At 32.3% G+C, this 12424-nt stretch overlaps 1 protein-coding gene across 1 annotated transcript in view; it reads right to left on the reverse strand.

Moving 5' to 3' along the window:
- LOC123710955 overlaps positions 1–12424 on the reverse strand; it is a 39759-nt gene that overhangs the window by 11408 nt on the left and 15927 nt on the right. Inside the window, exon 4 of the mRNA XM_045663297.1 lies at positions 3660–3880. Within this exon, the coding sequence (XP_045519253.1) occupies positions 3660–3880 (221 nt within the window). The remainder of the gene's footprint in view (positions 1–3659; positions 3881–12424) is intronic.

A 12424-nucleotide genomic window follows, 5' to 3' on the forward strand; every position in this document is an offset into this window, starting at 1 on the left:
ATGTAATAATCTCGATACACTATTGAAGATGCTTCGTGGGATACTTTTTTATATAATATATTTTCTAGCTAATTTCCCCACCATGTTGTCGTCAGAGGTATTAAATAACTTACGTATATGTACAACTAAAGTAAATATCTATGGTAACCAAGATGATTAAGCACTACCTAATTCTTTTAAAAACTTTTTGTATAATATTTACAGCAAATGCCAGAAAGATGCCTCTTAACCTAATGTTGAACATTATCGTCTCTGTTACCTTTATGCCAATAGCTTGTTCAGTGTTATACCTGTCGTATCCATACATTGGACAGTCGGTCAGAACATGTAACACCATCTTTTCAGCTGTATTGCTACAAGGACTACAAAGTGCTGCCTACTTTGTCTAAGCCTGAACCTGTAAAGATACGACAAGAATCCACCGTGACTTGTCTTGCATTTGTTTGATTATCGAAAAAGCCGAAACAGGACTTCGAAGGAAGAACTTTGATAATGCTATGTATGATTATGACTAGATGGAAGATTATTGCAAATAATCATATTTATTAGTTATCTAAGTACCTAACTATTATACTCTACAAAATCGACATCAAAAATCTCAAAAACGACATAGCTGATTGTGATGAAACTTTTCTCTAAGTTAGAATATACATACTTCATTAAAATGATTATCTTAAAATGCCTATTAGTGATCGAGAAATTAGAATACCAAAATAATACGCTTTGTAATGTGTAGTCAAATATTATCTAATTACTTCAAAGTAACATCTATGTCAAACTGAAAACCTTCTTTTTAGAAGTAGGATAAATTGAGTAGGTATTTGCGATTCTTGTTTTCAGTTTATAGATTATCCCTTAAAAAATTTCCATGTCCAATCACAAACACGATTCGTATTTCCGCTGCACCAATCATGGAACGCACTATTGTTTTGTCTTTTGTTTTACATACCAAAAAAGTATTTATAATATCTAACGGCGCGTATTATATTAACCGTTTTACTTAATTACAACTTGTCCAGCTGTTATATAAAAATACACAATGCACACGTATAAGTGTTATGAACTGCGCGCAAAGCGTTAGGAAAAATATTATTTATACTTACATGTAAACAAAGAACTTTGTTTATCTTTTAATTAGCATGAGTTTTCTTAAACGAAATTAGTAACGGTGGCCATTTGTTACAGAAACCACAGGCTTGCGTGTTTTCCCACACTCGCGATTTGATTTGGACGAAATCAAAGTTATAATTGGGAGTTAGCGTATTTATTGAAATAACTGTATTCAATGTCAATAAAATTTCAAATTTTATTATATTTTTAATTTTAGTTGACTAACAGCGCCTTTGGGACTGGGACATTTGGGACTTTAAAATTATAGCATACATTTTTGTTGTCTTTGATAATTTAAGATTTTTAATAAGTTAACTTTACTTTGGCGGGATTAGCCTAGTTTAAAAATTAAACGGGAACTGCGCGAAAAAAAATGTACCTTGCAAAGCTCTATGGTTTTATGACCATGATGAAAGAAACATTTAAAGCGTCGAGGTGATACGTGTGGAATTTCGTATTCTGCCTCGACGTCTGATGATGAAACTTATCTCTAGGCAACTAATCCAAACGACCCCTCTGAGAGGACCGTCTCTCTACGCATCACCAACGGGTCAAGCCGTTCAGAAAGAGATTGGTCGTCGACAATTCGAACGGCTCTACGTTGAATACGGTCAAGAGAAGAAGTTGGTACTGCTTTAATGAGTTGCAAACGATGGCTCGGCGTGAAGTACCGTCTTGCCTTACTGATCACACGAAGCTTCTTGAGGGCTAATTTAGCGTTTTTCTCAAAATTAACGTTCGATATTAAGAAAAACAGTTTTCGAACGGATTAAAGCTATGTATTATTATTAAAACTTATAGTTATTTACATAATTCTAAATTTTAAATTTTTTCCGATGTTTCGCGTACTTTTCAGCGTGCGTGGTCAGGGTGACAACGTTCGATATGTCAACAAAGTATTCCGATGCTGACTGTGACTTTTAGAAGAGTGTCTTCGAAGAGTGGAGTAGCTGCAAAGGATGATTTTACCGGAAAACGAGCAAAATTATTTCTTCTTGTGGTTAAATTTTGTCTGTTAAACATCTATTACGCCTTTATATATCATATATGGAGTAAACAATAAAACGAGTAATAAAATTAATTTCCATTTCGCTACATCAATATTTTCACTGATGGCCCAAGTTCGTTTCTCGGGCAGCTTGATTAGTAGTCAATTAAACATTACCATAAAAGCAATAAAATTTCGGTGATTCGGTACATTTTGTTATAATCAATTTTTTGGCGGCGGCATTCGTTTGTGGATACAAAATGTATGGTTTATTGGCGTACCGAATTTAGGAAGGCCGATGCGTTCACCGCTGCTCAGTTTTCACGGGTTTTGGGGGCATAATGTGGATAAGAATAAGAATATCTTTAACGAAATACATGTGTACAAGAAGCGTTAACATACGACTACATTTTTTAAAGGAAGACATAAATAGATTTTGGTAATAAGACTTAATATTTCTCTTTAGTATTTTATTAACAACTTCGGTAAGTAATACATATAGTCCATGGGTGTTTCTTTTCTATATATTTCAATAATTTATTTAGGTTAGATTAAGTTTAATGTAATTTTAATAATAAAATAATAAATTTTCTATCTATCCATTTTTTAATTATTATTATTACTTAATTATTAATACCGTACTGTAAATAATTTGTGTTAAAAATAATAGTTTTTACTTTTTTGAGTTCGCTCTCAATAAGCGAAAGTATTATTTCAAGGATAAGCTTTAAGAGTTGTAAAGCCTGAATGCCTATGCAATATAAAACACTATTACAAAGACGGAGTTTTTAAATGAATAAAGCTTCATGTACACAGAACCCGGGGCAGAAAAAATAAAACCAGCGTGACTAAAGCTCACCTGAAGAAGCCGAAAGTGGAGTGATTTTATAGTTTATAATTACATGTGATTGCCGCCGTGACCCCTTCACTCGGTTTATTGAGCCGCCTACAGTTGTTTTGTTTATTATTTTTGTATGAGTATTTTCGTATATTGTGACAGTCAGTTATTTAATTCAAAGAATATACAGTTTGCAATATTCTTAACCTACGTAGTAGTAATAATAATAAATAGAAAATCCAAAAGTTTTGTTACTGTGGTAGTGTGTTGTATTGCGATACTTATTCGTAAGGAAAACACCAGCTCTGGGATCACCGGTACTATCTACCAGGCGGCAGCTTAACTCTTTTATAGGCGCCTGTGCTCTTGAAACCGACGGCCCAAGAGTCTAAAGGTAACATTTAGTAACATAAGTTCATAAAGAATAGCTTTATTGTCGACATTAACCATGTAAGTAGTAATCATGCGTTATTAAGATCAGTACGTATTTTAATAAATGTAAATCCTTTTTTAAATAAAATATGACAATATTAAGGCCTACCTATTTATATATATTCTTAAATTCTTCTTACGGAAAAAACTTTATATTTAGGTGTTTCTACAGAATTAGTTACATTACGAACGAAAGGTTTTATATAATCGCCTATTTTTATTTATTGCTTAACCCGACGGACAAAATAACACTAATTAGTTTACGCCCTAACATCAGTATCGGTTACATACCTTCGTCTTACTACCGCCGATAGAACCAGGTCTAATAGACCCAGTCTCGTAGAATCTGGTTAAGATCTTGGAGACGCATCCATGCGAGACAAGTAGCTGTCGACTGATGTCACAAGGTCGTACACCAAGTATGGCCAGCTCGACGATCCTCTTTCGTACCATGTCAGGGAGGGGCCTGCCGTTGACAAACACACCTCCCAGCTGGTTGACACCCGCCTGGCCTGGAAAACAACGTGCATATGAGTAACTTCTCTATATCAGTAATGAGCAATATGTGCCTGAAAACTTGGGCATCCATAAGAATTTAGTCTGAAACATTGGGCATTCTTAAGAATTTTGACGGAGTCATGAATAAAAAACTAAGATACCTTTGTAGGGTTTAGATGTATATTCTAAGGAACTAAAGTTAGCCTATATATGTGTAGGCATAAAATCTGTATAAATAGTATAACAGGTATATGGCTGTATTAATATAACCTTATACGCATCAATAACTTTTCCAAACATACAAGGTTGAAAAAAAAAACAATATTAAACATCAAAATGAGTTCGTTTTATGAAGACATCAAATAACACTTATTTATGGGGTTCTTATCAAGATCTTGAAAACGGTCAAGAGCGAAATTTCGTTCATTTTATAAAACGTGGCAGTCAAAAAAATGGGTAGGTTTTGGGCTACGAAAAATATCTGGAGAGAATTGGAGAAACGTACCCAGTAAATGCAACTTTTAATTTAATTATATAATATATAATTATTGCTTTACAAGTCGCTTAGACAGTAATACCTCAACACAAAAAATATCCTACTCCATCTAATTATAAAAGCAAATATCTACAAAATATCAAGATTTTTTTTCGCTTCTAAAACTTATACAAATCACTTAGATTTTACAATGTGTTCAAAAGTCGTACATCGGACCCCTAAAACCTTTTCGACAATTGGTCATACAGGTAGATGAGGGAATAGGAAATTTGGCAATCAAATAAATATTAACTCAAATGAGACAGGTGAACTCACCGTTCGAATAATAACAACCTTTTGTTTCTTTACATTATTGTCTTGTTAATGAGTATTATTTTTTAATGTATTTTTTGTATTGGTAGAAGTAACATTTTTATCTGTGTAATTTATGAGCTAAGAAATTTATGCGAATTATAAATGATATAGTAAAGGAACTCCGCTACCTATTCGTAGGAATTGACTTGGATAACAATTTTATCCGATAAATTACTTTATCAAAATAACTCAACTTTGGAATTAGTGTTCACTTGTTCTAGAAAAGAGAACAAAAGAATGTCATTCTTTCTATTGAGGGATAATTAAAGTCTATTCTTTATATCATTTAGTGGAACGGCTCCCGGTGCGAGGAATCGTAAAACTCGAAGTAATTTGCGACTTAACTCGGAGGCGTCGGTATCGGATAGCCGTGAAATACCGCTACGGATAAAGGTTGTACACATTGCATTTTTAACCGTTGAAGCATTTTTTTTAATAACCCTCTTGTCATTGAGATTTTTGGATTCATTGTCTATAGATGTAGATTTTATTTGATTCGAAATTTGAAAATGTTTATAAACAAAATAGACTAATATGAAAGCGACGATTGGCTGTTGCGATTTCTTCTAAATCTTAATTTATTACTTTTTTTTTAGTTAATAAAATACATAACATATTTACAAGATTATTTTTACTGTAACAGCAATTTAGAAACTTAAAAATATGTTTAAATTCCGCGTGTTTGGCAACGCATTACGGTGTACATAATGTCACAAAAAAGCAGAGTTATTGTAGTTGTAAATTGTAATTTTTAGTTGATAATTTATTTATATACTAGATGACCGGAACTACATACATTTGTGACAAAACATAACACATTTTTAGAACACACCAATGAGATCAGACCTCATACTACAGCTACGAAACACTCATTTCTGAGGGCATTTATATAACAACCCAGTGACAACTTTTTATTTCTTAAATACAGATACATCAAATATCTCACAGCTAGGAATTGTTTTTATTGGAAATAGTAGTATTCCTCGTTTTTAGTATTTTTCTTTACTTATCACTCATGTTAAAGTATAAACCTTTCGTAAACTTCAACAAATATTTCAAGGTCATAATTAACCAAATCGGTGCAACCATTTGCAGACAAGTTTATCTATATTTACATATTTATACATTATGCTTAAGCATAATCTACACGATCCCTTACAATAACGCCGATGTTTGAAGTATCGTGTTAAAAATTACACAACATAACTTCATGTGGTTATCGACTTTAAGAGATAATAAAAATTAAATTGCTAAGAACAAATTAGTAGGTTAATTTTATTGCATTAAGATAATAAATTGTGCTACTGCAATTGATGACTTTTACAATGGCTGCAGCAGTTAAATCTAGATGGTTGAGACCATTATGTGCGAATAGTCGAATTAAAAATAATTGATTTCTGTTCGCAGCTTTGGTTACAGCTGAACGTTAATTGAATAGTGCGTTGGGTTAATTGAACTTTTAAAGATATTTATTTACTTTTAAATACTGAATTTATTAAATATGACGCATCTGTTTTTGAAGTGAATCTTCTCACATTAAAGGCGTTGGAAAAAAACTACCGTCACATTTTCGGTTAAGCGTCACATTTTCCCGTTACGATCCATATTTTTCTTGTCCCTAGCACGGTCGATTCGAGGAGATTCCAAGCCATTAATAACACAAATATTTAATAACGATAACAATGATATTAATAATTCTGTTACAAATAATGAAATTCTGTAATAATCTTAGTAGTAAAATGGTAATCTTAGTAGTAATGGTAAATAGGTAAAATGAAATAATTGTATTATTTGTATTCATGATGTTCTTTGGTATGGATTCTATGGTAATAAAAGCCTTTTATTAAACTTTATTTAACAAATTTCTGTAAAGTTGGATATAGAATATAAATTTTTCGAAAAATAGGGTTATAAAGAAGTTTCACTTCATTCGTGTGTACGTACACGCACACATTTTTTTTTATTCTATAGATATTATTGCATAGTATATCAAGAAGTTCCTAAATCTCCGAGGTTATTTACGATCTGATTCTAAGCTTTGATCCACCCCCTGTTTTAGTATCTAGCAACAAGTTATTCATATTTGGTCGATAAAGTTTGTGCCAGCTTCTGGTAAAGAATATAAAAATCCTTAAAACTATTTACTTATGGCTAGTCCAATATTTTCCCTATAAAAATATTACTATTAAGTTGTTATTAAGAAAATCTCGGAACACAATGTGATACTAACACTTTATGATATAACTTACAAGAAGCCTTAAAAACTGGGATTGCACGTGATCTCAGTTTTACAATCCGATCGTAAAACGTTATTTAAACTTTTTCTTAGCGAATTGCTCGTATATACCGCAAGTTATGGTGATGTTTATGACTTGTGACTGATTTTATGCCGCCGGTCGGTTAACACGGGTGCTGACTTTTTTTGCAATTCAATCTCTGTTTTTTACGCACTAATACGTGTGATTGTCTCTAGATGGCGCTGTTACATCCATATCGATAATTACACAGGAACGCTAACATTTACGTTTCGTTTCAGCCAAATATATGTAGTAAAGTCTTACGATCGCACGCATATGCCACCGAATTTGTATGGTCACGTGTGAGCTAATTTAATTCCCATATTATTTAACAACATGTATTACGCTAAGAATTGTCTGAAATTTGCCTTAAAGACCTGGGTAAGTATTTTATTTTAGTATTTTAGTAGCGGCAACTGAATTAAAATATCATGTACGTGTATGGAGGTTTCACTTTCCAGACATAAGAGGTAATTTTGAGTTATAGTCAATTGTCAACTTGGCAATGATTGTCATAGAAGTTTGGATTGTAAGAAGCCATTTGAAGGAACATTGTAAAAGAAACTTTGTATCTAATAATTACAAAAAGGGTTTGTCTGTAATCTGTCATCTTCTTACAAAATTATGCATTTTTAAATTAAGTTTTTGACGTCAATGCTTATTCAATAATGGATCGTTGTAGATGTGAAGAATACGAGGATGCTGTGAAAAAGCTCAGATTTTACACAGTTGGAACACTGAGACCGGATATAATTGACAATTATGATAGTGAGTATTTATTTCTTAATACCAATGGTGTTCGAAATGAATACATAGGCTTCGCTTGTCACTTAACTCCTTTCATAACGTGACTGAAAAAGGCACAAATTTGAATAAATAAATTAACAAGGTTCTTGCATTGCCGCTTTGATGAAGCTCTGATAAAATCTTTATAAAAACCATTCTATATACCTACCAAAGCTTAAAAATAAATGGCTACTAATGAAAATTAATTCAGGTGGATATGGACGCGGTTAAAAATAAATATATAACATACTTTAGCTGTTCTAAGGGTCTGGCTTTATAACAACCTGGGTTCGCCATGGAGTGGACTACGAAGATATGAAGTTTTCGAAACCAAAGGCTTATAGAATGCTTGATCCCAGTGAGTTACCGTGTAATAAGATGGCGCCAGCTGTCAGGAAAGTTGAACAAATGTGGTGTCCTTACCTTATTACTAGACGCAAGTGGTAGGACAGACTTAAAACTACTAACATTTTGATCTTACAAAGAAATCAAGTTATTTAAAAAAAATTGACTGCCAGTAAAGTTACTTAAATTTTTAGTTGTTCTTGATTTTAGACAAGTTTTTATGTTTTTGATTGCATAATATTTACCTATATTAAAAAATATATCCTGTCTTATTTAAAATTTGGTTTGACTATTAAAAAATATTATTTAAACAAAATGAAAAACGGCAACAACTCAAATGAGTAGAGCGTCGCTTTGAAGCATTCATGTTAAAATTTATATAAAACACTTTACCCTTGGTTATTCTAAGATAAATTGTTTTTTTTTAAGAAAAGCACTGGACCGTAATCGAAAGCTTCCTAGTTTGAGAAGCGTCCGTCCTTTTTCGCATTGGTTTGTCCACGTATCTCGTTTAGACATACCCAGCCTTTCTAAAGTTATTTTGCTTAGGTACGAGAGCCATGCTATACTTATAATATATTATGTAATACTTATTTTCTATAATTCTAGGGACCCTATTATTTTCCCCCACTACTTATTGGTATCATTCATGAAACTAATTCTAATTACGCGTTAAAATTCTCGCTTCTATTCCGGATGTGACAAATCCGAAAAAATACTAGTATCTTATCACAGTACTCGTACAAGACTACAATCTGTATCTTGAACTAAATCATTTCGCGCCATTGCCTAATCTATGGAGCGGAGCATAGATTATAATTAAATTGACAATATAAGTTTATGATATGAAATTGTAACACAGTTGTAAACAGCCAAGTAGAAAATCGAATTTGATGTTAAATCGTTTGATGTGCCGTCCGAGTTTTTTATATTTTTTACTATTGGTTCGAGGCCATTCTCTGCATACAATAAATAAAATCAGTTTCTGATTAGTATAGAATCACGATAAGAATTTAAGTTCCATATGAATCTTAAGGATTAGATAACGTCCTTTTGCAGAAAATTTTATCTTTGGTATAAGACGTGTTTATATGTATATTTAAAAAAAAATATTAGATCACATCAAAATAACCACCAGTATATGAAACGTGCTGTCATCCGTAAGTTAGATACAGAAATCTTTAACAGAGACATTTGGCTTGGCTTCACATTTAATTGAGCGTGAACTTGTCACGTCATTTAAAGATCGTCACACTAATACAACAAAAAAATTATACGCATTTTATTCAATTCTACAAGACAGATATATTATCATCAGGTATTATATTTATGTGTTTTTTTCTTAATAATTAATAGTTAAACATTTAATCTCGTCTAAACTTCATTAAAACTCTTGTTCTTTATAACGCACTTATAAACAGATCGATTAGGGAAAATTAAAAAATATGGAGCATATTTTGTAAAATTTATTCGTTTGACGTCTAAAATAAACGCATTGCCCAGATACCATATGGCCCATTAAGCAAGGTATAATATAAATATTTAATTTACTTACGAATTAACTTCGCAACTAAATTAAGCGAAATTAATTCATTCGAACCGGAAACGTCGTGTGTGATCTCACTATTCGGAAAGTTATCAAAGAGATCTAATATTTCTCGGCTCCCGATATTATCATGCTAATGACTTTGATATCTTGATAAATTCTATACTTTATTACTAAACTAGTAGGCCACGTCTCCCAAACCACAAGTAAAGTGAGAGCATGATAACAAACGAAATTTCCTATATTATACTTGTACGGCCATTATGCTTTGTTTAGATTTGCTTGGAAATTGTATAATGTAAATTGTGTAAATGTCAACTAAACCTGTATTTTTAAAGCAAATTAAGCGATTGGCTTAGACACAAAAAGGGCGGGAAGGACTTGTTCGCTTTTTGAGAATGTTTTTCGTACAATAATGATTATGAAATATTTTCATGATGTAGATATAAACTATATGGTGTCTTTAACTTACGACTTTGGATGCAAATTAGTTTTTAAAGCGCGTCTATTGGGAGAGATAGGCGTGAATACATTGATTTAATTTCATAACAAGTTGAAGTAAAATGTTATTTAAAATTTAACCCACAATGCAAAAATGAGTGTTATAAGCCTAGATTGTGTATACACGGATGGACCAGTTATGATGCAGTTTATGTTAGATGCAGACGTGATCGAGATGATTCTCAGATACAATGTATGAAGATCTGTTTAAGTTCTTTGTGTTAGCTGCGGCAGAAATCTTGTGGTTGACTATTGGACGAGCTGCTGGAGCTACTTAGTTTAAGGGCAATTTTACTTTTACATATTTTCGAAATTTCTCCGAATATTCAGTAATAAGTTTGGCAGTTAAAACTTAGCAGTAAAGATAAACAATAATAAGTCGATAAAAATGATTAAATTGATCATATAATAAATACTGAGATGTGCAATAGCTAAATTAGGCAGTTAAGACTGGGCTATCCGAAACCTAACCTAACCTAAAACTGCTGAACTATTTATCGAACTGCCCATTTCATCATTTTTACCGGCTATTTATTATTACGTATTTTTATTACTGAAATTGTAATAACTGGCCAATTATGTTTTTTAATATTGTCTATGTTTTACTGTCGCACAAATTTACCAACCAGCAATAAAACATGACTGCCCATTATTATTTCGACTGATCATAATAACTTCTCGTAGATTTAAATAACACTTCAAAAAATTAGTTCCCTTTTAATAACGGTATAAACAGTATTTTATCTTGATAAAAAGTTTTACATATCATATAAAATTTAATGAATAAAGTTTTAATACAAAACACACCACATCTGGCCACGAAATAAGCATTTTTAGCAAAGTTAAGGTGATGTTATGCAAATCGCATTCTTTTGAAAATAAGCTTGAATGGATTTTAATTAGCATCTAAATGTTTATGTAGATAATAGATAATATTTCTTAATCTACGATATAATACATAATTTTTGGAATAAAACATATATTTTTATTCGGACATTCGATATGGGCGGTACTAACAAACCTATTTACTAACCAAAGAATTTAGATAACGATCTTTAAAATCATATTAGTACAAAAACCTTATTTTGTAAATTCCTTTCAAATAAGTTATATAATCGTTTAATTTAGACAATCAAATATACAGTATTTACGATTTTCTTAACCTACATAGTAATAATAAAAATTTATTAAAAGCGAATTAAAAATAAATAAAACATTTTTTTTTAAATTGGTCCCTGTGGCAATGTACGATTAACGCTGGCAACATTTTCTTGCTGTATTGCGATACTTATTCGTTGAGAGAGGAAAACACCAGCTCTGGGTACAGCGGTGGTAAACCGCTAACTTAAATCTTTAATTAGTGCCTATGCAGTTGAACCCCGCGGCACTCAAGTCTCTACTCCAAAGAGAACAAAATCGACGTTGAAGGAAAGACTCTTATATTTGAGCCGATAATTAATTACATTACATATTGAAGTTACGTTTATGAATTTTATAATACAATAATGCCAATTCTCTAATTAATTAGAACACTGAAATTGAAAAAAAAAAGTCCCTGCGGCAGTGTATTAATGCTGACAGCATTTTCTCGCTGTATTGCGATACTTATTATAGGCATCAAAGTGATAAAGACATATTAGGACAGCATTCGAGCCGATACAGTCGCGACAAAAAGTTTATTTTAAATTTCTTTTAAACAGTTAAAAGGAGTTGTTTTCTTCTGTATCATTATCAGTTTACATACTAAAGATGCCATTACGCGTTTTTGGCAACATCTGAAAAAAAAGAAGAATTGGTAACAAAACCAAAATTGGAACCAGGAATTGGTAACAAAGACTGATACGGGCTCTAGTGACCCCTAACTTCCAGTATGGAGTAGAAACGTGGACTATATTAGATCGAGGGTGACAAAAGCTCGAAGCCTTTGAAATATGGTGCTGGCGGCGAATGCTCAGAATACCGTGGACTGCGAAGCGCACCAATACATCGATCCTGAACTGCAAAAGATAACGTGGCCGTTCACCGGCTAGATAGCCGATCACGTGAAAGACTCATCGTCCTCAAAACTGTACTCTGTCATAAGAGAGGTGCTGGACAGAAACCCGTGGGAACCACGAGGCTCAGACATGAGCTGCTGATTAAAGAGAGAAAGCGAAGATCCTAAGATACTAAATAATAAAGAAAACCCTTGGTCTTGCTTAGATTTCGTTATGTTTAGTGATAGTTTTTTTTT

This window comes from Pieris brassicae, chromosome 6 (assembly GCF_905147105.1).
Source record: "Pieris brassicae chromosome 6, ilPieBrab1.1, whole genome shotgun sequence".
Classification (NCBI taxonomy): Eukaryota; Metazoa; Arthropoda; class Insecta; order Lepidoptera; family Pieridae; genus Pieris; species Pieris brassicae.